The sequence below is a fragment of the Mustela erminea genome, chromosome 9 (assembly GCF_009829155.1).
Source record: "Mustela erminea isolate mMusErm1 chromosome 9, mMusErm1.Pri, whole genome shotgun sequence".
Classification (NCBI taxonomy): Eukaryota; Metazoa; Chordata; class Mammalia; order Carnivora; family Mustelidae; genus Mustela; species Mustela erminea.
In genome coordinates, this window is record NC_045622.1 from 55563261 (window position 1) to 55589439 (window position 26179).

At 37.8% G+C, this 26179-nt stretch overlaps 1 protein-coding gene across 10 annotated transcripts in view; it reads left to right on the top strand.

The window, feature by feature from the left end:
- Window positions 1-26179, top strand: part of C2CD3 (C2 domain containing 3 centriole elongation regulator) — a 146818-nt gene that overhangs the window by 20064 nt on the left and 100575 nt on the right. For all 10 annotated transcript variants that reach the window (XM_032358935.1, XM_032358937.1, XM_032358931.1 and 7 more), the window contains exons 4-8: window positions 2316-2539; window positions 3548-3795; window positions 10073-10205; window positions 10662-10790; window positions 20606-20753. In XM_032358935.1, coding sequence (XP_032214826.1) covers window positions 2316-2539; window positions 3548-3795; window positions 10073-10205; window positions 10662-10790; window positions 20606-20753 — 882 coding nt within the window. The remainder of the gene's footprint in view (window positions 1-2315; window positions 2540-3547; window positions 3796-10072; window positions 10206-10661; window positions 10791-20605; window positions 20754-26179) is intronic.

Below are 26179 nucleotides of genomic sequence, written 5' to 3' on the forward strand. Positions count from 1 at the left end.
TCAGCCTTACCTATACCATTCGTATTTAAGATTCCAAATCCAGATGTTTATGTTTCACTTCTGGAAACCGTGGCACTCCTTCCTCACCTCTGCCCCAGTTTCAGACCCCTTTTTCTCTTACTGCCTGATACACACCCTTATCTCAGAGTGAACCATTTTAAATTAAAATTTGTCTCTTTAAGGTCCTCTACAAGATACCGCCATCCTCTGGGTCAGGCTCCATGTTTTATTCATCTCTTTGCCTCAGGCAGGTAGCACAGAGCCTGGCACTATGCTAGTATCAACAGATATTTGTTAATTGAGTAGAGGAGTTAGGCTGGCACGTGTTTTGATTGTAAGATTGGTCTGGCAGGTACCTGGACTTACTTATCTCTTTAAGGGTCACTGGTAGTATAGGCCTATGATCTGTTTTGTGATTGGTTTGGATCTGCTTAGAGAAAAAGCAAAACTCAGAAGCCAGACAGCAAGTCATTGTTAAGGCCAGGGACATATGCCTTTATTCTCAGTGTCTTCTTTGTTTATAAAATATAGAGGCAGTTTTTTGGGAAATGATGAATGGTAAGGGAATACTTTCTGACATTTATATTAGGCAGCCAGGCAGCCAGGACTTTATGTGATGCTATTATGGTGATCACTACACAGAATATTTATCCTACTGCATTCCTATCATTTGTCTTTGTAAAAAAATCTTGGTGGTGAATAGATTTAAAGGACTTTATGTTAACTGTTCAAGAACAAAATTCTCATCAAGACCCAAGTATATTTTATTGAGTCTGGACCTTGGCAGTTTCTCTGCACAAATTATCCCATTGACCTTTCGAGAGACATCTTGAAATATCTAACTTCAACCTTTCATCTTTGTGTTAGCCCCTTCATCATTATTTGACTTGGGCTGCTGGAACAATGCCTTCTGCTTTCTCCCTCATTGTAATAGAACTTTCAAGACCATTACTCTTTCTTTTGCAGTATATTCTTCAACTTCTTTCCTAAAGTTTTGCTTTAGACTCTATTTTTTTAGGCTTTGTTCTTCCATTAGGCTTTTCAGAGGACTGGAGAGCCATTTAATAGAGAACCTGAACTCACAGGATGAGATGATAAAATAAACTTCAAGTGATTCCTTTTCATATTAATGTTTCTTCTTCTTTACCCTGTCTATATCCAGCATAGAACTAGGGCCTTATTTTTCTTAAATAACCAACAATAAGGATGTAGAAGGTGTTGTTATTCTCTTATTCATCAGACATAATAATTAGACATTATTAAGCATTAAAGGCTTGTATGCCAAGTGTTTATTGTGCTGATTAGCCCATACAAAAATGAAAAAGACAAGTGCATGCCTTCAAGGAATTAACCTAATCAGGGTAGTGAATAAACTAAAGTTACAAATACCTCCTATAAGCTTTCTTTAAAAATCTTCAAATAGAATTAATATACTTTCCTGATGGAGTTATATCATCACATGAGCTTCTCCATGTGAGCAACTTAGGCCATACCTTATGGCCTGTAGTAAAGAGTTCAATAAACGGGGGGTTATATTGTTGGGTAGACACAGAAGAAGTGGAAACGTAAAGAAGGGAGTGGCCATGACATCTCTACCTGGGCACAGAGAAGTTTTCGCAGGGACGCCTGGTAACTTACTCGATTAAGCATCTGCCATCAGCTTAGGGATCAAGCCATAAGTCTGGCTCTCTGCTCAGTGGGTAGTCTGCTTCTCCCTCTGTCTACCTACCCCTACCCCCGCTTGTGTTCTCTTTCTCAAATAAATAAAAATCTTTAAAGAATTAAAAACAAATTTTCACAAAGAAAGTAAAACTGGAGGAAATTGCATATACAAGGCCTTAGGGAATGAAATGTAAGGTACATTGAGAGAATCTTAAGTGATTGGTATATCTGGGAGAGAGGAATGGAGGAGGAGAGCAAAGTAAGAGATGAGGCTTCTACAGGAATTTGAACTTGATCCTACAAGGAATGGGGACTATTCATTTATATTAAGCAGGGAGTCTTAAAATTAGTCAATGCAGGGACGCCTGGGTGGCTCAGTTGGTTAAGCAGCTGCCTTCGGCTCAGGTCATGATCCCAGCATCCTGGGATCAAGTCCCACATCAGGCTCCTTGCTCGGCGGGGAGCCTGCTTCTCCCTCTGCCTCTGCTGCCACTCTGCCTGCCTGTGTGCTTGTGCTCTCTCTCTCTCGCTTGCTCTCTCTCTCTCTCTCTCTCTCTCTCTCTCTGATAAATAAATAAATAAATAAAAGCTTAAAAAAAAATTAGTCAATGCAGAAGAAAATTTCTGGTATATTACATGTATGTCTCTTTCAGGTCTCACTTGCCCTGGAGCCTCTGTCAGAAACTTATGATAGCTACAACCCTCTTCCATCCACCGATGTGAAAGAAAATGTGCTTTTATCTGAGCAGGAATTCAGAGAATATACTGAACCCAGCAGTAGCCAGTTTCTGGTTCCATCAAGGCCCCATAGGATGCCTACCACCAAAACCGATGGAAAAGAGTTAGCAGCTAACAGTAGTAGATCAACCACTCCAAGGTAACCAGTAACCAGTCTTTCAGCTAACTCCCACTTCATAATTTCTGTTTTTTATTTGTGTTTGGATGAAATACTGAAAATAGTCGTTCATTTAGCAAACAACTATTAAGTACCCACTGTGTGCCTGGTCTAGTAACAAGTACTAGGCATAGAAATTAATAAGACACAATTCTTGTCTTTGGGGACTGCTCACAATCTGGTGGGGAGGCCATTGTACAGATAAATAAGTATAACTAAGTCATATACAGATGCCATGATAAATGCCCATGAGGGAAAAAGAGGGAAAGGGCAGTAGTTCATGAAACAGGATGGAGTAAGAGCAATAGGTTAGTTTGGTTTTTTTTTTTTTAAGATTTTATTTATTTATTTGACAGAGGGAGAGCACAGGCAGGCAGAGCGGCAAAGGGAGGGAGAAGCAGGCTCCCTGCGGAGCCATATGCGGGGCTAGATTCCAGGACTCTGGAATCACAACCTGAGCCAAAGGCAGATGCTTAACTGACTGAGCCACCCAGGCACCCCTAGATTTTTATTTTAAATAATTACAAAGCATTTGCTTTGTGTTGGGCTCTGCACTAAGTTCTTTCTCTTTTTTCAAGATTTATTTATTTGAGAGAGAGGACACACACTTGCATGTGCACAAGTGAGGGGAGGGGCAGAGGGAGAGAATCTTCAAGCAGACTCCCTGCTGAGCACAGAGCCCAACATGGGGTTCAAGCTTATGACTTGAGATCATGACCTGGGCCGAAACCAAGAGTCAGACACTTAACTGACTGAGCCACCCAGGTGCCCCAGCTGAGCTCTCTATTTCATTGTCTCACTTCAGCCACAACCATACAACTGTAGATAAAACATGTATTATTTATTTCATTTGGGAGATGAAAAACAGATTTACAAAGTCGAAGCAGTTTACACTGCTATAAACTACTGATACACTTTCTGTCTCTGACAAAGTGAAATGTTACCACAGTAGGTAATATATTGCTAAAGTTCTCCTTTATTTTATAACAGGGGAAAGGACCACTTGTACTTTACAGAGAACTCTGATAAAATAAAGGACTCTTTCTTCGGACTACAACACCATCTTAATTCAGGACGGAGTTTAGAGTCTATGACTCTGAAAGGCAAGGCCCCAAGGAAGCAGATGTCCCTTCTTAACAGTTCTGAATTCCAGCCTCAAATTAGAACAGTGGCCAAGAGTCGCAGTGATTCATGCATTCTTTCTTCAAACAACCCCCCTACCAAGGACCTTCTTTCAGGTATGTATGTATTTGTGACAAGACTAAGCTATATTTATTGGGATTACTCTGCTTGTCAGCCGGTCTTCAAAGAGAACCAAGACTTCTGTTTGAAATAAATAACCAAATAAAAGTGAGTGATCTCACTAAAGTTCTGAATTGCTCACCATTTAAAGGCAGCTCTTTTATTTTTTTATTTTATTTTTTTTAAAGATTTTATTTATTTATTTGACAGACAGAGATCACAAGTAGGCAGAGAGGCAGGCAGAGAGAGAGAGAGAGAGAGGGAAGCAGGCTTCCTGCGGAGCAGGGAGCCCGATGCGGGGCTCGATCCCAGGACCCTGAGATCATGACCCGAGCCGAAGGCAGCAGCCCAAACCACTGAGCCACCCAGGTGCCCCTAAAGGCAGCTCTTTTAAACCAGTAAGTTACTTCTAAATAAATACTAGGTACTTAAAATTGTAGGTTTAGGGAAGGAGCCATTTATTTATTTATTTTAAAAGATTTATTTATTTATTGGACAGAGAGATCACAAGTAGACAGAGAGGCAGGCAGAGAGAGAGAGAGAGAGAGAGAGAAGCAGACTCCCTGCTGAGCAGAGAGCCCGATGCGGGACTCGATCCCAGGACCCCGAGATCATGACCCGAGCCGAAGGCAGCGGCTTAACCCACTGAGCCACCCAGGCGCCCCGGGAAGGAGCCATTTAAAATGAACCTGGATATGGGGGGAAAGTTTATCATAAAGAAATATTATTCTTTATTTTTTTCCCAAATAATTCAAGGCAAATACAGTTTTTATCTCATCAGGAGATTTACTTGCACTCCTGTGCAGACGCTTGTACCAAATCTGCTTCATGTCCTGAAAATTCTTGGTCTCAGTGGGAACCTTCATTGCATAGCAACTGCTGATCTTAAGTCTGGGAATTAAATATGACTTACAGCCAAGCAGAAGTAGAAAGGTGTCAGTTTACTTGTATAAGGGCTTAAACTGAAATAAATCCAAATAGGATTATTTAGAGGTGATATTATAAAAGCAATTGAGATGCCTTATGTGTAATGCTCAACCATTTATCTCTGTGACATCAGGAGCATGATGGGGATTTGTCTCCATCCTCACTAGTAAATTTCCGAAGTAGAGTATCTGCAGCATTAGTAGAAAAATCTCTAAAATAACTATTTGGGTACAAAATTTACATTAGTAAGGATTTTTTTTTCATGAAGAAAGACATTCTGTTCATTTTTTTTTTCAACTGAAATGTCTGTGATCCTCTGTTTTTGAAAATATACTCTGATTATAATCTTTTTTATTTTTTAAATTTTATTTAAATTCAGTTATTTAACATATAGTGTATTATTAGTTTCATAGGTAGAATTCAGTGATTTATCAATTGCATTTAGCATCCGGTGCTCATTACATCAAGTGCCCTCCTTAATGCCCATCACCCAGGTTACCCCATCCCCCCCCACACCTCCCCTCCAGCAACCTTTAATTTGTTTCCTATAGTTAAGAGTCTCTTAGATAGTGTATTTTTTTTTTTTTAGATAGTGTATTAATTTTAACCTTCAGGGCAATCCTAGGCTACATTAACAAGAACAAATTGTTCCATTTTACTATACTGCTTGTACTTGTAAGCTCACACCTGCAATATTTTGCTTAGGCACCAGACTTTGAGAAAGATTATTTGTTCACTCATTAAGCAGTTACTTATTTAGTACCTATCAAATGTCTGACATTCTTCTAGGTTTCAGGAATACAGTAATTTAAATGAAAACAAAAATTTCTGCCCTATGGATCTTATATCCTAGATGGGAAGACCAATGATAAACTGGATAAATAAGTAACTATGTAGTGTTAGATGGTGATAATGGCAGTTGGAAAAAAAAAAAATGAAGCAGGGCACATAAGAGGATGTTAGTTTTACATAGGTTGGCAAAGGAAAACCTCATTAAGACTGCCAGTGTGCAGCCTTTTCCCTGAGAGTTATGAGGATCAATTGGCTTACAGATGTAACAAGACAGATTATGACTCAGTCTGAGTTAATAATAACACCTGTGCAGAATGGGAAAGGACAGCTTCAAGAGGTAGTGGATTCTCTGTCGCCGGAAAAGAGGAGCTAGCTAACCATCCTGTCAGGACTTTTACAGATTGTATTGAATCATCAAATGGACAGATAGGATCTTTTAAGATCCCTTCCAGCCACAAAATGCTGGAAGACTAAGTCGCTCATACTAGTAAGTAGGTCTAGAGCTGAGATTGTGAGAGGGATCTAACAAATACTTAAATATCTTCTTGGTCTTTATTGGACTGACATGACACCAGAAAAGGGGTACAGGGCTGAATTAGTGAACCAGCTAGTATTGATGAAACAAACTACACATCCTGCTTTTGAGAATTGGGTTTGGAATAGATAGCAAGGAGTTAGACCAAAAACCAGAAGCTGCACATCTTCTTGTGTTTAACAGGAGCTGTGCCCATCGCATGTGCGTAATAAACAAGGGAAACATTTGTCCTAAAAGCACCTGGGTGCCTTCTTTGTGTTCAGGGAGTGATTATTGAGTTGAAGTACAGGTTGTTGCCATGACAGCTCTTAAGAGTGTAGGTACCAGCTTCCCTTGAGAAGGGAAGGTCAGAAGTTTTTTTGTTACCATGCCTCAAACTTTAGAAAAGCTTTTCCAAGAATGGCTGTTTCAACAGCCAGACACTTGGAGGCTAGTGGATGGACCACCTGTGCTCAAATTTGTCCTACTTGTTTTCCTCAATGTTTATTTCCTTTTTAAAACCTGCTTTTGGAAAGTATCTTAAGTACTTTTTACCATTTAGATGTAAATGACTGTTTAAGTCCCTTTTGAAATATGACCATTCCCAGAGGAATTTTTTTTTTAAATGAGATAAAAACTTCAAGCCCAATTTAATTCAAGAAGTAACTTTTGAGTGAGTCAAAACAAAACACTAACTAGTCTTTTAGATCAGTCATTGTTTTGAGTATTGGGGTTGCAGTGATAAATAAAATATAGTCTTTGACCTTAAGGAATTCAGTCTAGTAAAGGAAACTGACTCTAAAGCAGATACAGTACAATTATGTCTGATATAAGCAACAGTGGAAGAACATTTTATTAAATGCCTGATATATACTAGGCACTGTATGAGACACTGATGATACAAAAATCAACAAGGACCAATCCCTTGTCTCAAAGTTCATTGGATGAAATAGACAATTATAATACCGAGTGATAAATTATTTGATAGAATTACATACCCAGAGCTTTGAGAATACGAAGGAAGTGTTGTGTTTAAGGAGTTGAAGATAGTTGGGTATGGTTAAGGTACCAAGGATATTATCTCTCCAAAAACATTTTGAGTATTGATAGAAAAGCCGGTTTTCTTCATGGTCCTGAAGTCAAGTGAGGTTTATTATCAACACAGCTTGTTATTATCCACTTTACTTTGAATGTGCCCACCTCGTTTGAAGAACTTTATATTGAGTAAAGCCAAGAGCCAACTAGAAACTAATTAAGGTTTCTGGTCACATAGCAATCTTCAGCCAAATTTCTAATGCTAGCAAGACCATGTTTTCCTTACCCTTTCTCATTGAGTAAACAAGATAGCCATATTTTGGCTGAATCTCAGAGATTAAAAAGAAAAAAAAAACGGGCGCCTGGGTGACGCAGTTGTTTAAGCATCTGCCTTCAGCTTCGGTTTTGATTCCCAGACCCTGGCTTCCTACTTATTGGGGAATCTGCTTCTCCCTTTTCCTCTGCTGCTTCACCTGCTTGTGCTCTCTCTCTCTCTCTCTCTGTCAAATAAATAAATAAAATCTTAAATAAAAAATACAATGAATTCTGAATGAATTTGTGCAGCCATTATTTACATAGAAATAAGTTAATGTATATTAAGTGAAAAACAATTTTAAAACGGTATACATGTTTTTGCAAAAGAGGCAATCTATATATAAATACATGTATATTTATGCATAGATTTAAAAAACTATAACAATATTCCAGAGTAGTAGCATTAATGGACATACTAGTTTTCTGTTGCTGCATGACAAATTACCACAAATTTAATGGGTTAAAACAACATCCATTTATTAGCTCACAGTTCTGTGGCTCAGAAGTCCAACAAGGTATGGTTAGGTTTTCTGCTTAAGGTATCGGATATCGACCAAGCTAAATTCTCATCTGTAAGTGCTGGGGAAAAAAATGCAGTCCCAATTTCATTCTTGTTGACTAAATTCAGTTCCTTGCAGTTATAGGACTGAGGTCCCATTTCCTTGCTATCAGCTGCAAGCCACTGTTAGCTTCCTAAAGGCCACCTGCATCTCTTCCCATGTGGTCCCTTCCATCTTCAAGACAGTGATGATACATTAAATCTTTCTCGTGCTTCAAATCTCTGTTGTCATAACCTGCAAATGGCCAGAGAAAACTCTGCTAAAAGGTTTGGACTACCAAAATGATCTCCCTATCTTAAGATTGACTGATTTGGAACTGATTTTACATCTGTAAAATCCCTTTAAAGCAGTACCTTTAGATGAGTGTTTTAATCAGAGAGAAGATATATGAGTCGGGAATCTTGGGGAGAACTATCTTAGAATTCTGAATGGTTGATCTTTATTTTCTTTTAATTTAGTTGTATTGTCACTGAATATGTGATATTTCAGTTTTTTTGTTTTTTTGTTTTTTTGTTTTTTTACTTTGTAAGCTATATTTTGAGTTCTTTGTACTAACAAATGTTAGATGTTTATGGATCTTCTTGGCTTCTTTTTTTTTTTTCTTGGCCTGACCACCGTATCATCATCATCATCTCCTCCTCCTCCTCCTCCACCTCCTGTACCTCCTCTTCCTCCTCCCTCTTTCTTGAGAGGGAGTGCATGTGTGCATATGTGTGCAGGACAGGGGGCTGAGGGGTGCGGGAACAGAGAGAGAATCCAAAGCTGTCTCCATGCCCAACACAGGCTCGAGGTGGGGCTCCATCCCACAACCCTGAGATCATGATCTGAGCAGAAACCAAGAGTTGGACATCCACCCAACCCACTGAGCCACCCAGGGGCCCCTATATCTTCTTTCGTTTTAGAAGCTATAAAACTCTAGACTAAGAGAATGGACAGTTGGTGTCTAGTCTCAGTTACCTCCAAAGCAACTGCGGAACCTCAAGGGAAAAATACTTCCCACTGTTCCTTGGAATAATGCCACTGGCCCTAAGCTTTTTAAAAGATGTCTAAGAACTAAAGTGGGGTTATATGTAGTAGTATAGTGATTAAAATCATAGGATGTGGAGCACCGAGCTGGGACACTTTGGTGGAGCATGAAACTCTTGATTTCAGGGTTGTGAGTTTGAGCCCTGCACTGGGTGTGGAGATTACTGAAAAAGTCTTAAAAAATAATAACAATAAATAAAATTATAGGCTGTGATCGTTCTGGTTATACAGTGTGTGTAACTTGAGCAAGTTACATATCCTCTCTGCCTCAATTTTCTTAATCTAGAAGATGAAATAGTAGTATCCATCTCAGAGAATCGTTAGGAGGAATAAATGAGTGAATATATTTAATTTAATATATACAGAGTAGTGCCCAGCATGTGTTTAAGAGTTCAGTAAATTATTATTGCTGTTGTTATTATTATTTTTACTCAGGGATGGGGTAAATTTTATCAGAAAGTCTGAAGACTTCATCTTAGCTTTTCTATTAACCTGCTGTATCATCTTAGACAAGTCATGGAAATTTTTTGGCATTCTTTATAAAAGTATGAATTTGGAATAGGTAAACACTGTAGCTTCTTAAAGTTATAACTGGTATAGCTGTTAGTGTTTTTTGGTGACATTAATAGTGACATTAACTATTACAAGTAATAGAATACAGTATGGTCTCTGGATATAAAAATAATTATGTAGACATTATTAACTTTAATATGTATAAAAACCAATTGGAAAAGTCAGTGCATTCATGTAATGATTCCCATTGTATAACAACTCTGGAGAGACTGACCTCCCTCCAGAACAAACTCCATTCACTGCTGTAATGCCAGCATTTGAAACAGTCCTCTCAAATAAATAAATAAATAAATAAATAAATAAATAAATAAAAATAAAACAGTCCTCTCATAGAAGTTCTGTAAACTGTTTATTGTAAAGTGAGTGTCCTCAAGAAATTCTCAAACTAGTGGGAAAAGCAAACAGGTAGGTCATTACAATATGCTAAGTCTTATAATATGTTAAGTCTTGTCAGAGATGGAAAGGTGCTGAATATTGGAGGTATTGCTGTTGGATTTTAGATTTTCCATGTTCTGCTTTTGCCTTCTTCAGCACTGTTAGAACAAGGTGATAAACTGCGTAATGCCATGGTGATCTCTACAATGAAATCAAGCCCAGATACTAGCATGTTGTTGGATGAAGTTCATCCTCCTATGAAGGAAGATTTTCTTAAAGCCTCAACACAGTAAGTTACAGAATAAAGATGATTCCTAACAGTTCATTTCTTAATTGTTGCTAATGTATATTTTTTGTTAAGTTATAGACTTATTCAGCAAATAATTCTTAATGTGGTGAAAAGGAAGCCTAAACTAGGAGTTTATATACTCACAATCTAGACATAGTACTGGTACTTGCTAAATGTGTAAATAGTTAAATTCTTTGCTCCCTGTGAACTGGCAGGCTTATACGTATAATGGAGATATTCTCTCCTTCCTCTCTTACAGACATGAAATTAGAATCTAAGGTAGAAAAGGGTTTTGTAAATTGTGAACTTTTGTATATATTTAAGGTTGTTATGTATGAAGGATGTTAAGTGTTCCATGTTGAATCATCTCCATGTACTATCTCTTAGTTCAGTTAATTCTGATTTAGATTTTTCCTGTATATTAGCCACTCAAAAAAGTACTTTTCCACACCACAGAATCAAAGCCCTGTCTAGGGACCAGTTTAAAGACCACATAGCAGATCACCTCCTCCCTCCAACTGAGAATACATTTTGGAAACATGACACAAAAGATGATACCAGAGCTATCCAGCTGCTATTGGGCAGGTAAGGACTTTTAACTATCTTTCTCCTTTTTAAATTCTTCCTTCAATTCATTGTGTATATTGGTTAACAGATTTATCTTCTGAAAGCCATACTTCCGTGGAGTAGCCAAGTCATTCCCTTGGTTACTCATTGCATACTAAATAAAAATCACTATTTATTACCTACTAAGTAAAAATCTAGTCTTTAGCCTTTTATTCTTAGCTTCACTTACAGAATGGTCTCCAGCCCACCTTTCCATTCTTACCTCCCAACTTTATCTTCATCACCATTATTAGGGTATAATTTTAAAAACTGAGATTTTAGGGGCTTCTGGGAGGCTTAATTGATTAAGTGCCCAACTCTTGGTTTCAGCTCAAGGAACCATCTCAGGATTTTGAGATCGAGCCCCGTGTTGGGCTCCATCACATCAGGGAGTCTGCTTGACATTCTTTATCTCTCTCTCCCTCTGCTCTCCCTCCAACGCTCTCTCTTTCAAATAAATAAATTTTTTAAAAACCTCAGATTTTAAGCAAACACAAGTTAATTCAGGGTCTTAGTATGTCTCTTATATAGCCTATGTTGCCTATGTAATTAGAAAGAAAAAAAAATAAGAGGCATCCAAATTGGGAAGGAAGAACAACTATATTCACAGATGACATGATCTGGTATGTAGAAAATCCTAAAAAATCCACTAAAAAAAAATAGAACTAATAAATTCTGGAAGATTGCAGGATATGAGATCAATACACAAAAATCAATTGTATTTCTATATACTTGCAATGAGCAATCCAAAAATGAAATTAAGAAAAAATTCCATTTATAATAGCAGTAATAAGAACACTTAGGAAAAATTTAACAAAAGAAGTGTAAAACATAAACTCTGCAGCTACAAGACATTATTATTAAAAGAGATTATGCTGAGTGAAATAAGTCAAGCAGAGAGAGTCAATTATCGTATGGTTTCACTTATTTGTGGAGCATAACAAATAGCATGGAGGACATGGGGAGGTAGGGGAAAGGGAGTTGGGGGAAATTGGAAGGGGAGGTGAACCATGAGAGATTATGGACTCTGAAAAACAATCTGAGGGTTTTGAAGGGGTGGGGGGTGGGAGGTCGGGGTACCAGGTGGTGGGTATTATAGAGGGCACGGATTGCATGGAGCACTGGGTGTGGTACAAAAATAATGAATACTGTTAAATGCTGAAAATAAAAAATAAAAATAAAAGAAATTTTAAAAGATCTAAATAAGTATAAAAATCCCAAATTCATGATTCAGTGCAATCCCTATCAGTATTGTAGCTGACTTCTTTGTAGAAATTAATAAACTGATTCTAAAATTCCTGTGAAATTGCAAGGGACCCAGAATAGCCCAAACAGTCTCAAAAAAGAGAAAATTAGGGGGATTCACACTTCCTTTATTTTTAAAGATTTTTTTATTTATGGGGGGAGGGACAGAAGATAAGATGGTCTTAAGCAGACTCCACATTAAATAAGGAGCCAGACGCGTGGCTTAATCTCACTACCCTGAGATCCCAAACGGAGCCAAAACCAAGAGTCGAATGCTTAACTGACTGCACCACCCAGGTGCCATTCACACTTCCTTATTTTAAAACTTAGTACAAAGAAATAACAGGTCCATTTGGTACTGATATAAGGTCAGACATATAAATTAATGGAATAGAAATGAGCTTATAAATAAACCTATGTCAGACAAACCACGAGAGACTCTGGACTCTGGGAAACAAGCTGAGGGTTACAGAATGGAAGGGAGTGGAGGGTAGGTGTGGCCGGGTGATGGGTATTAAGGAGGGCACGTGTAGTGAAGAGTACTGGGTGCTATATGCAACTAATGAATCATTGAACACTACATCAAAAACTAATGATGTATACTGTATGGTGGCTAACTGAACATGATGGAAGGAAGGAAGGAAGGAAGAGGAATGGAGGGAGTAAGGAAAGGAGGAGGAACCTATGTCTGTGGTTGACTAATACAAGGATATCAAGACCAATTTGTGAGGAATAGTCTTTTCAACAAATACTATTGGGACAACTGGCCAGCTACATGCCAAAAAATGAAGTTGGATTATTATTTTAAACCGTATACAAAAAACTCAAAATGGATGAAATGGCTAAATGGAAGAGCTAAAACTGTATAGCTCTTAGCAGAAATATAGAGGTAAATTTTTATGTCCTTGGATTCAGAAAAAGATTCTTTAAAATGACGCCAATGGGTTAAAGCCTCTGCCTTTGGCTCAGGTCATGATCCCAATGTCCTGGGATCAAGCCCCACATCGGGCTCTCTGCTCAGCACTCTCTGCTCAGCAGTGAGCCTGCTCCTCCCCCCTTCTCTGCCTGCTTTTCTGCCTATTTGTGATCTCTATCTGTCAAATAAATAAAATCTTTAAAAAAAAAAAATGACACCAACAGGACAAGCAACAAAAAAACCCAGATAAATTAGAGTTAATTAAAATAAAAAATGTTTGTGCTTCAAAGGACATTGTTAAGAAAGTAAAAGGACCATAGAATGGAAGAAAATATTTGCAAATCTCATAAAGGATTTATATCTAAAGTATATAAAGAATTCATACAACTTAATAATTAAAGGACCAGTCATTCAATTAAAAATATGGGCAAAGGATCGAAATAGAGTTTTTCCCAAGAAGATAGTAAAATGGCTAATACATGCATGAAAAGATGTCAGCACCATTAGTTCTCAGGGAAACGCATATCACCACAGTGAGATACCACTTCATAAGCACCAGGATGGCTTGAATCAAATAATCAGGTAGTTAAAAAAAAAAAAAAAAAAATCAGGTAGTAAAATTGGTGAGGATGTGGACAATTTGGAACCTTCATACCGTGCTTACAGCAGTGTAAAATGGTATACTACTTCGGAAAATAGTTCACCACTTTCTCAAACTGTTATATGTAGAGTTAACATATAACATATAACTCTAACATATGTAGAGTTAACATATGACCTAGCAATTCAGCTCTTAGATATACACCAAAGCGAAATGAAAGCTACATCCATGCAAAAACATGTACATGAATTTCCATAGCAGCAGCATTCATTATAGTTAAAATGTTCATGAGATGAATGAATGAAAAAAAAAGTAACATATTCATAAAATCTAATATTATTTGGCCAGAAAATGTAATAAATTACTGATAACATGCTCTAGCATGGACGAACATTGAAAACATGTCAATGAAAGAAGCTAGTCACAAAAGAGAACATATTTTGTGAGTCCATTTATATGAAACATACAAAATAGACAAATCTAGAGAAAAGAAAGTAGATTAGTGGGTTCTTTATCCCTGGGTATGATGGGAGGGTAAGTGATAATAGCTAATGGATAGTTTCTTTTTAAGGTTTTAAAGTGACTCTGGTGATGGTTGTTCATATCTGTAAATATACAAAAAAACTAACTGAATTACTCACTTTAAGTGAGTGAATTGTATCTTATGTAAATTATGTCTAAATGAAACTTTTTTTAAAACCCCCAGTATAGTACTATATAGTCGAGAGGGAACCTCTACATCCTGACTTCTTAAAGAGTGAAGGATTTGGACCCCACATTAAGCCTCCCACTAGAGGTGTGGGCTCCAAAAACACTTAATTCGAAAGCCAGTGTGACTCATAATAATACACACTTTCCCAGCTGCTATTTGGGGTTCAGCTTCCAATCAGAGTGCATCTAGGCTCTGACTTTGATCCTCCTGTTTGGGACACTGATGGGTCTTTGCATGGCCTCAACTACTGGGATCTACTAAAGACAATGGAGGAGGCTTGGAAATCAGAAAAATTTATGAGGAGGTAGGGGCTTGGGAGCCAAACTAATTGATGAGGTTTATCTCCTACTGTCAAGAATAGAAACAGGTCAGAACTGTCTGTTAGGACATTATGACAGGACTGAGACAGGTAACTGTTTTGTCTAATATGCAGAATTCAACAGAGAAAGTCAAAGAAAATGAAGAAACAAAAGAATATGTTCCAAACAAAAGGACAGAATAAATATCCAGAAATAGACCTTAGGAAAGCAGAGATAAGTGAGTTACCTGACAGAGAATTAAAAATAACAGTCATAAGGAGTACCAAACTGGGGTGCCTGGGTGGCTCAGTGGGTTAAAGCTAAAGCCTCTGCCTTCGGCTCAGGTCATGATCTCAGGGTCCTGAGATTGAGCCCCGCATCAGGCTCTGCTCAGCATGGAGACTGCTTCACCCCCCACCCCCTGCCTGCCTCTCTGCCTACTTGTGATCTCTCTCTGTCAAATAAATAAAATCTTTTTTTTTTTAAGATTTTATTTATTTATTTGACAGAGAGAGATCACAAGTAGGCAGAGAGGCAGGCAGAGAGAGAGAGGAGGAAGCAGGCTCCCTGCTGAGCAGAGAGCCCAATGCGGGACTCGATCCCAGGACCCTGAGATCATGACCTGAGCCGAAGGCAGCGGCTTAACCCACTGAGCCACCCAGGCGCCCCAAATAAATAAAATCTTTAAAAAGAAAAAGTACCAAACTAATTATAGAGCTAAAGAACACAATAACTCACTGAAAAATTTGAGAGGGGTTCAACAGCAGACTAGATCAGTGGGAAGAAAGAATCAGCAAACTCAAAAACAAAGCAGTGGAATTCAGTCAAGAGATACAAAAAGAAAAAAGAATGAAAAGGAGTTTAGATAGCATAAGGGACTTACGAGAAATCAAGAGACCAGTATACACATTATAGGGGTCCCAGAAGAAGAAGGTGAGAGAGAGAGAAAGGAGCAAAAATAGTCAAAGAAATAATGGCTGAAAATTTCCCTAGCCTGAGGAAAGAAACAGACATCCAGAATCAGGAATCCCAGAGAGTTTTAAGTTAGATGAATCAAAGGAGACCCATACTGCAGCACAAGATAATTAAATTGTCAAAGGTTAAAAGGAGAGAATCTTAAAAGTAGAGAGCAAAAAGCAACTTGTTACTGGCAGGGGATACCCCATAAGACTTTTTAGCAGATTTTTCAACAAAACCTGTAAACTAGAGGTGCCTGGGTGGCTCAGTCAGTTAAACGTCCATCTCATGATTTCAGCTCAGGTCATGATCTCAGGGTCATGAGATCAAGCCCAGTGTCAGGCTCCACACACAGTGGGGAGTCTGCTTGAGATTCTCTCTCTCTCCCTCTGCCCCTCCCCTGCCTCTCTCAGATAAATAGATAAGTCTTTAGAAAGAACAACAGAAGAAAAACCTGCAGACCAGAAGGCAGTGGGATTATATATTTGAAAGTGCTGAAAGAAAAAAAACTGCCAGCCAAGAATACTGTATCTGGCAAAGCTGTCCTTCAGAATGGAAGGGAAGATAAGGAATTTTCCAGATAAACAAAAACTGAAGGACTTAATGACCATTAGACTAACCTTACAAAAAAACATTAAAGGAAGTTCTTCAAGCTGAAATAAAAAGATGCTAAGCAGTAACAAGAAAACATACAAAATTCTAAAACTCATGGCTAAAGGTAAATATATAGTTAAACTGAGAATACTGTAATACTACAATGGTGGTGGTTAATTCACTTATAAATCTAATATGAAGGTTAAAAGACAAAGTATTAAAAATAAATTTAACTATAATAACTGGTTAATGGATACATGATATAAAGCTACAAACTGTGACATCAAAAATTGAAAATGAGGTAGGGGAACTTTTGTATGTGTGTTGGTATATCACCCTAAAAGAGGCTGTTATTTATAAATATGTAAGCCTCATGGTAACCACAGAGCAAAAGTGTATAGTAAAATATCTAAAATATAAAGGAATTAAAACATGCCACTCCAGTGAATCACCAAAACACAAAGGAAGAGAACAAGAAAGGAACTACAAATCAACCAGGAAGCAGTTAACAAAATGATACTAGTAAGTTCATGCCTATCAATAATTGTTTCAAATGTAGGTAGACTAAAGTCTCCAACCAAAAGACAGAGAGTACTAATGGGTAAAAAAATAAGACCCAACTATATGCAGCCTGCAGGAGACTTTAAGGATTTATAAGCTCAAAATGAAGGGATTTCATGCAAGTGGAAACCAAAGGAGAGTATGGGGTCTTAGGTCAGACAAATAGACTTTAAGCCAAAAACTATAACAAGAGGTAAAGAAAGTCATGATATAATGATAGTTGGTCAATTCCTCAAGAGGATATAAATGTAAATATTGATGCAGTCAAATACAGAAAGCAAATGTGAGTAGATCTGAATGGAGAGACAACAACACAATAAAGCAGGGAACTTTAAATCCCACATCCCACAATGGATAGATCATCCAGACAGAATATCAGTAAGGAAATCCTGGACTTAAAAGACACAAACCAGATGGACCTGATATACATATATAGAACTTTCCACCTAATAGCAGCAAAATACATATTTTTCTCATGCACACATAGAACATTCTCTGTGATCATAAACTGGGCCATAAAATAGTTATTAATACATTTAAGGAGATTAAAATAGTAGGCATTTTTTTCTGACCACAGTAGTATGAAATTAAAAATCAATTGCAAAAAGAAAACTAGAAAATTTACAAGTGTATGGAAATTAAACAACATGTTCCTGAACAACCAGTGGGTCAAAGAAGAAATCAACAGGGAAATCAAAGTAACTTGAGACAGAGGAAATTGGAAACACAATGTACCAAAAGTTACGGGATGCAGCAAAAGCAGACCTATGAAGAAAATCAATAGCATAAGTGTGTTTATTAAAAAATAAGAAAGATCTCAAGTAAAATAACTAAATTTATATCTCAGGGAACTTAGAGAAAGAACAGACTAAGCCCAAAGTTGGTGGAAGGAAAGAACAAAAATCAGAGTGGAAATAAATGAAATAAACTACAAAGAATATAAAAGATCAATGAAACTAAGAGTTGGGGTTTTTTTGAATAGATAAACTATTAGACTTATGAAGACAAAAAGAGAGGACTTAAAATTATAAATGAAATCAGAGTTATTATAACTGATATCAGAGAAGTACAATCATAAGAAACTACCCTGAAAAATTATATGCCAACAAATTGGAAAACCTAGAAGAAATTGGTAAATTCCTGGAAATATACAGCTGTCAAAACTGCATCATGCAGAAATAGACACCTGAGCAGACTGATTACTAGTAAGAAGATGAAATGAGTAATCAAAAATCTCCTAGCAAATTGAAGTCTGAAACTAGATGGCTCCACTAGTGAGTTTTACCGAACATGTAAAGAACTAGTATCAATCCTTCTCAATCTCTTCCAAAACACAGAAGAGGAGGAAACACATCCAAACTCATTTCACAAGGCCAGCATTACCTTGCTGCTAAAGCCAGACAAAGATGCAACAAGAAAAGAAAATTATGGGCTAGTATCCCTGATGAACATAGATGCAAAAGTCTTCAGCAAAGTAGCAAATAAGCTCAACAGTACATTAAAATGATCATATACCATGATCAAGTAGAATTTGTTCCAGGGATGCAGAAACAGTTCAACAGCCACAAATCAGTAAGTGTGATACACTGTATTAACAAAAAGAAGCATAAATGTCATATGATCCTCTCAATAAATGCAGAAAAAGCATTTGATAGAATTCAGTACCCATTCACGATAAAAACCTCCCAACAGACTGGGTATAGAACCAGTGTACCTTGGGCGCCTGGTGGCTCAGTCAGTTAAGCATCTGACTCTTAGTTTGGGCTCAGGTCATGCCTCAGGGTTCTGAGATCAAGCTCTGGATCAGGCTCCATGATCTCTCATTCTCTCTTTCCAGAATAAATAAAATCTTAAAGGGCGGGGGCAGTGTACCTCAGCGTAATAACAAAGGCCATAAATCACTAGCCCACAACAAACATCATAGTTAATGATGAAACACTGAAAGCTTTTCCTTTAAGATTAGAAACAAAAGATGCAGGGCGCCTGGGTGGCTCAGTGGGTTAAAGCCTCTGCCTTCGGCTCAGGTCATGATCCCAGAGTCCTGGGATCGAGCCCTACATCGGGCTCTCTGCTTGGCGGGGAGCCTGCTTCCTCCTCTCTCTCTCTCTCTGCCTACTTGTGATCTCTGTCTGTCAAATAAATAAATAAAATCTTTAAAAAAAAAAAAAAAAAGAAACAAAAGATGCTTGCTCTCACCATTTTAACTCAGCATGGCCTTTTAATGTGTTGTAGACAGTAGAATAAGTTCAAAGAACTTAACTGAAAAAAAAATTAAATGGGGAGGACTGAATACTGAACAGTGGTGATCTTGATAACTTCAAAGGTGTGCAGTGGAGGGGAAAAAAGACGTAACCAAGTGAGGGGGAACTATAAATAGCAAGTGATTGTTATGTAAAATGCCAAGAAGTAAAGCTTCAAAAAGGAACAGTGCTCTGGAGCTAGAGATGCCCTGTGTTTGGGAAGTTGTTAGTTGGGTTGTAGCAGTTAGAGAGCTATTCTTACCTTTGAGAGAGAGATTTCTGTAGATCAGTAGTTGTCAACTGAGGGGCAGTTCTCTCCTACTCCCAGCCCCATGGCACATTTTGTAATGTCTAGAGGGGTACAAAATGTACAGGATAGCTCCCAATGACCAAGAATTATCTGACCGACCGTTGAAGTAGTGCTAAATTTGAGAAACCCTGCTTTAGATTTTAAAAAGTGAGAAAAGGAACATTTATTGAGTATCTGTTTCTTCCAAGAAATGTAGGAACATGATCTAATTTGAAGGTAGTAACTATATGCTATTCTCTTGAGAAATTAAAGACAGAAATGGGGCACCTGGCTGGCTCAGTTAAAAGAGCATGTGACTCTTGACCCAGGGTCTTGAGTTTGAGCCCCACGTTGGGTATAGAGACTGCTTAAATAAACTTAAAAAAAAGAAGGGGAAAAAGTATAGCAACTAGCATGAAAGGGAAGCAAAGTTGAAAGAATTAATAACAAATACTTAGCACAGTGTCTGGTACATTTAATAAATTTTGCTTTTATTTTTAATAACATGTTCATTAAGACTTCAGTAAGTCCTTTACAGGTATCTATTCAGTACCAGTTATTTTAGGAGGACAAAAATGAAGTATACATGTATTTGTATGCTTACTTTCCTTATCAATTTACAAACTTTTGGGGACTCTTAATCTCAAAAAACAAACAGGGTTGCTGGGGGTTGGGGGAATAGGGATGGAGTGGCTGGGTGATGGACATTGGGGAGGGTATGTGCTATGGTGAGGGCTGTGAAATGTGTAAACCCATGATTCATAGACTTGTACCCCTGGGGCAAATAGTCCATTATATGTTAATAAAAATAATTTTTAAAAAAATTCACAAACTTTTTGTAAGTGGGGTATCTGTTTTTCTTATTTCTATATCACACATGGAATTAATCTTGCCATAATTAACCCTAAATAACATATTTTTGCTTAATGGAAGAAGGCATATTTATGAATTCTTCACAAAAACAGCATGAGCTTTTAACTCATTGAATTATAGATAATTCTTTACCTTCTTTTCCTCCCTGCTAGACCATAAGCAGTGTAAGAGTAGAGCAAGTTAGTTTAACCATCTCTGTATCACTCAAGACCTAACACCATGCCTGGCACATAATAGCTGCCCAGAAAAGAAAAATGTTTGTTAAATAAATGAATGAGATCATAATCAGGGTCAGTAGTTTATTTTTGAATACTAGCTGTTGGCATCCCAGAGGAAGGAGAATATAATATGAAAATATTTATCAGATAGTCTTCTCCCTAATGTGAGTCGTTTGCTTAACATATCTTCTTTAATGTTTAGAACTTTAGAAGGTTTTCAATTAGAAAACTGTAGTGCAACTGAAACTTCTTTTAATGTCCTTTTGCTTTGTTTTTCTTACCTCTGCAGTGCTGAATTATCCCAAGGTCGGTACTGGAATGGGCTTGGCTCTCCTCCAGATTCCCTATCTCCTGGGAGTGATGTGGATTGTAGCAGTGAGCTGAATGATCCTCAGTATGACCAGAGTCTCCTGGAGAGCTTATTTTACACGGCACCTGTAAGTCATTGAATCTACAGCTTTGGAAATTAGAGAACAAGACTATTAATAAGATTATTAAGTGTAGGCATATCACCACTTGTCAGATATTTTATATATGTCATTTTTCTTTTCCTTTTAAAAATTTTTAAAAAATTAATATGTAATATACTATTTGTTTCAGGGGTACAGTTCTGTGAATCATCAGTCTTACACAATTCACAGCACTCACCGTAGCATATACCCTCCACAGTGTCCATAACCCAGTCACCCTATCCCTCCCCGCAACCTCTAGCAACCCTCAGTTTGTTTCCTGAAATCAAGAGTACATGTCATTTATAGATGAGGAGACAGGCTTAGTAAGGTTAAGAATTTTAGAGGTGGCTGGCTGGCTCAGTTGGTACAGCATGGGACTCTTGATCTCAAGGTTGTGAGTTCTAGCCTCACATTAAGTATATATAGAGCTTACTTTAAAAAAAAAAAAAAAAAAAAAAAAGCATTTAGAGAGATAGAGGATATGAAATGGTAAAAGAAAGAATGACCCATCTAGAGAAGCAATTTGTGCACTGCAAGGGATCTAATTTGAACTGACGAGAAGATATGTGGGAAAGTCATCATCAGTAAGGCAGCCTGGCATATTGCAGAAAGCCTTTGAATATCAGGTGAGGAGAAATGACATGATCAAACTGGTGGTTAAGGAACATTAGTCTAGCAATGATTTAGGGAGCTAATTTAGGGGAGAATACCTGGAAGGAGATAGGAAGCCACTGGGTTATTTGAGGTGTGTATGAGAGTGACAGCAATGCGGTTGGAAACGAAGAGATGAATTTAAAAGATATTATGAATTATTAGCATTTCATGACTTTCTGTTTTAAAAATCATCACTGAGGGGCACCTGGGGGGCTCAGTGAGTTAAGGCCTCTGCCTTGGGCTCAGGTCATGATCCCAGAGTCCTAGGATCAAGCCCTGCGTCGGGTGCTCTGCTCAGCAGGGAGCCTGCTTCCTCCTATCTCTCTCTCTGCCTGCCTCTCTGCCTACTTGTAATCTCTCTGTCAAATAAATAAATAAAATCTTTAAAAAAAAAATCATCACTGATACTCTGTTACTTGTGGGATAAAGAGAGAATTTAAATTTATTACACATTTTATTTTTATTTTTATTTTTTTTATTAACATATATTATTTGCCCCGGGGGTACAGGTCTGTGGATCATCAGGCTTACACATTTCACAACACTCACCATACTCTCCCCAATGTCTACAACCCAGCCACCCTTTCCCTACCCGCCACCAGCCCCCAGCAACCCCAGCAAACAATCAGTTTGTCTTGTGACATTAAGAGTCTCTTATGGTTTGTCTCCCTCCCGATCCCATCTTGTTTCATTTTTCCCTTCCCTCTCCCGACAACTCCCCACCCTACCTCAAATTCTTCATATCAGAGAGATCATATAATTGTCTTTCTCTGATAGACTTATTTTGCTCAATGTAACACCTTCTAGTTCTATCCACATCATTGCAAATGGCAAGATTTAATTTCTTTTGATGGCTGCATAGTATTCCATAGTACATATATACCACATCTTCTTTATCCTTTCATCTGTTGATCGACGTCTAGGTTCTTTCCTTAGTTTGGCTATTGTGCACCTTGCTGCTATAAACATTCAGGTGCTTGTGCCCTTCAGATCACTACATTTTTTTTTTTTAAGATTTTTTATTTATTTATTTGCCATAGAGAGAGATCATAAGTAGGCAGAGAGACAGGCAGAGAGAGAGGGAGAAGCAGGCTCCCCGCTGAGCAGAGAGCCCCATGCGGGGCTCGATCCCAAGACCCTGGGACCATGACCTGAGCCGAAGACAGAGGCTTAACCCACTGAGCCACCCAGGTGCCCCAGATCACTACATTTGTATCTTTAGGGTAGATACCCAGTAGTGTGATTGCTGGGTCATAGGGTAGCTCTATTTTCAACTTTTTGAGGAACCTCCATGTTGTTTTCCAGAGTGGCTGCACCAGTTTGCATTCCCACCAACAGTGTAGGAGAGCTCCCCCTTCTCAGCATCCTCTCCAATGTCTGTTGTTTCCTGACTTGTTAATTTTACCATTCTGACTGGTGTGAGGTGGTATCTCATTGTGGTTTTGACTTGTATTTCCCTGATGCTGAGTGATGTGGAGCACTTTTTCATGTGTCTGTTAGCCATCTTCATGTCTTCTTTGCAGAAATATCTGTTCATGTCTTTTGCCCATTTCATGATGGGATTATTTGTTCTTTGGGTGTTGAGTTTGATAAATTTTTTTTGCTTTTTTATAATTTTTTAGCATTTTTTTTAATTTTTTATTTTTTATAAACATATATTTTTATCCCCAGGGGTACAGGTCTGTGAATCGCCAGGTTTACACACTTCACAGCACTCACCAAAGCACATACCCTCCCCAATGTCCATAACCCCACCCCCCGAGTTTGATAAATTTTTTTACAGATTTTGGATACTAGCCCTTTATCGATATGTCACTTGCAAATATCTTCTCCCATTCTGTCAGTTGTCTTTTGGTTTTGTTGACTGTTTCCTTTTTGTTGTGCAAAAGCTTTTGATCTTGATGAAGTCCCAGTAGTTCATTTTTGCCCTTGCTTCCCTTGCCTTTGGTGATTTTTCTAGGAAGAAGTTGCTGCAGCTGAGATCAAAGAGGTTACTGCCTGTATTCTCCTTAAGGATTTTGATGGATTCCTGTCTCACATGGAGGTCTTTCATCCATTTTTAGTCTATTTTTGTGTGTGGTATAAGGAAATGGTCCAGTTTCATTCTTCTGCATGTGGCTATCCAATCTTCCCAACACCATTTGTTGAAGAGACAACAAATTCTATTCTGTTCCATTGATCTGTGTCCTTTTTTCTGTCAGTACCATACTGGCTTGATTACAGCTTTGTAATAGAGCTTAAAATCTGGAATTGTGATGCCACCAACTTTGGCTTTCTTTTTCAACATTCCTCTGGCTATTTGGGGTCTTTTCTGGTTCCCTATGAATTTTAGGATAATTTGTTCCATTTCTTTGGAAAAATTGATAGTATTTTGATAGGGATTGCATTAAATGTGTAGATTGCTTTAGGTAGCATAGACATTTTCACAATATTTGTTCTTCCAATCTATGAGCATGGAACGTTTTTCCATTTCTTCATGTCTTCCTCAGTTTTGTTCATGAGTACTTTATAGTTTCTGAGTACAGATTGTTTGCCTCTTTTGTTAGGTTTATTCCTAGGTACCTTATGGTTTTGGGTGCAATTGTAAATGGGATCGACTCCTTAATTTCTCTTCCTTCTGTCTTGCTGTTGGTGTATAGAAATGCAACTGATTTCTGTGCGTTTATTTTATATCCTGGCAATTCACTGAATTCCTTTTGGAGTGGAGTCTTTTGGGTTTTCCACATAAAACCCACATAAAGTATCATATCATCTGCAAAACTGAGAGACGACTTCTTTGCAAATTTGGATGGCTTTTATTTCTTTTCATTGTCTGATTGCCGAGGCGTGGACTTCTAGTACTATGTTGAATAGCAGTGGTGATAATGTACATCCCTGCCATGTTCCTGACCTCAGGGGAAAAGCTCTCAATTTTTCCCCATTGAGAATGGTATTCACTGTGGATTTTTCATAGATGGCTTTGATGATACTGAGGTATCCCTACACTGTGAAGAGTTTTGACGAAGAATGAATGCTGTACTTTGTCAAATGCTTTTTCAGCATCTATTGAGAGTATCAAATAGTTCTTGTTCTTTCTTTTATTAATGTATTGTATCACATTGATTGATATCTGGATGTTGAACCAGCCTTGCAGCCCAGGAATAAATCCCATGTGGTCATGGTAAATCATCCCTTTAATATACTGTTGGATCCTACTGGCTGGTTTTTTGGTGAGAATTTTTGCATCCGTGTTCAAGGATAGTGGTAAGTCACCTTTTTGATGGGGTCTTTGTCTGGTTTTGGGATCAAGGTAATGCTGCCTCATAAAATGAGTTTGGAAGTTTTCTATCCATTTCTATTTTTTGGAACAGTTTCAGGAGAATAGGTATTAATTCTTCTTTAAATGTTTGGTAGAATTCCAAACATATATATACAGATATATTCCCCAATATATCTGTAATGTCCAGAAGCCGTCTGGCCCTGGGCCCGTTTGTTGGGAGATTTTTGATGACTGCTTCAATTTCTTACTGGTTATGGGTCTGGTCAGGTTTTCTATTTCTTCCTGGTTCAGTTTTGGTAGTTTATATGTCTCTAGGAGTGCATCCATTTCTTCCAGATTGTCCAATTTGCTGGCATATAGTTGCTCATAATATGTTCTTAAAATTGTTTGTATTTCTTTGATGTTGGTTGTGATCTCTTCTCTTTCATTCATGATTTTATAATTTGGGTCCTTTCTCTTTTCTTTTTGATAAGTCTGGCCAGGGGTTTATGAATCTTATTAATTCTTTCAAAGAACCAGCTCCCAGTTTCATTGATTTGTTCTACTGTTCTTTTGGTTTCTATTTCATTGATTTCTGCTCTCATCTTTATTATTTCTCTTCTCCTGCTGGGTTTAGGCTTTCTTTGTTGTTCTTTCTCCAGCTCCTTTAGGTGTAGGTTTAGGTTGTATACTTGAGACATTGTTTCTTGACAAAGGCTTGTATTACTATACTTTCCTCTCAGGACCTCCTTTGCTGTGTCCCAAAGATTTTGAACAGTTGTGTTTTCATTTTCATTTGTTCCCATGAATTTCTTAAATTTTTCCTTAATTTCCTGGTTGACCCATTCATTCTTTAGTAGGATGCTCTTTAGCCTCCATATATTTGAGTTCTTTCCAACTTTCCTCTTGTGATTGAATTCTAGTTTCAGAGTATTGTGGTCTGAAAATATGCAGGGAATGATCCCAATCTTTTGGTACTGGCTGAGACCTGATTTGTGACCCAGGATGTGATCTGTTCTAGAGAATGTTCCATGTGCACTAGAGAAGAATGTGTATTCTGTTGCTTTGGGATGGAATACTCTGAATATATCTGTAATGTCCATCTGGTCCAGTGTGTCATTTAAAGCCTTTATTTCCTTGTTGATATTTTCTTAGATGATCTGTCCATTTCAGTGAGGGGGTTGTTAAAGTCCCCTACTATTATTGTATTATTGTTGATGAATTTCTTTGCTTTTGTTACTAATTGCCTTATATAATTGGCTGCTCCCATGTTAGGGGCATAGATACTTAAAATTGTTAGAACTTCTTATTGGACAGACCATTTAAGTATGATATAATGTCCTTCCTCATCTCTTATTATACTCTTTGGCTTAAAATCTAATTTGTCTGATATAAGGATTGCCACCCCAACTTTCTTTTGATGTCCATTACCATGGTAAATTGTTTTCCATCCCCTCACTTTAAATCTAGAGGTGTCTTTGGGTCTAAAATGAGTTTCTTGTAGACAGCATATCGATGG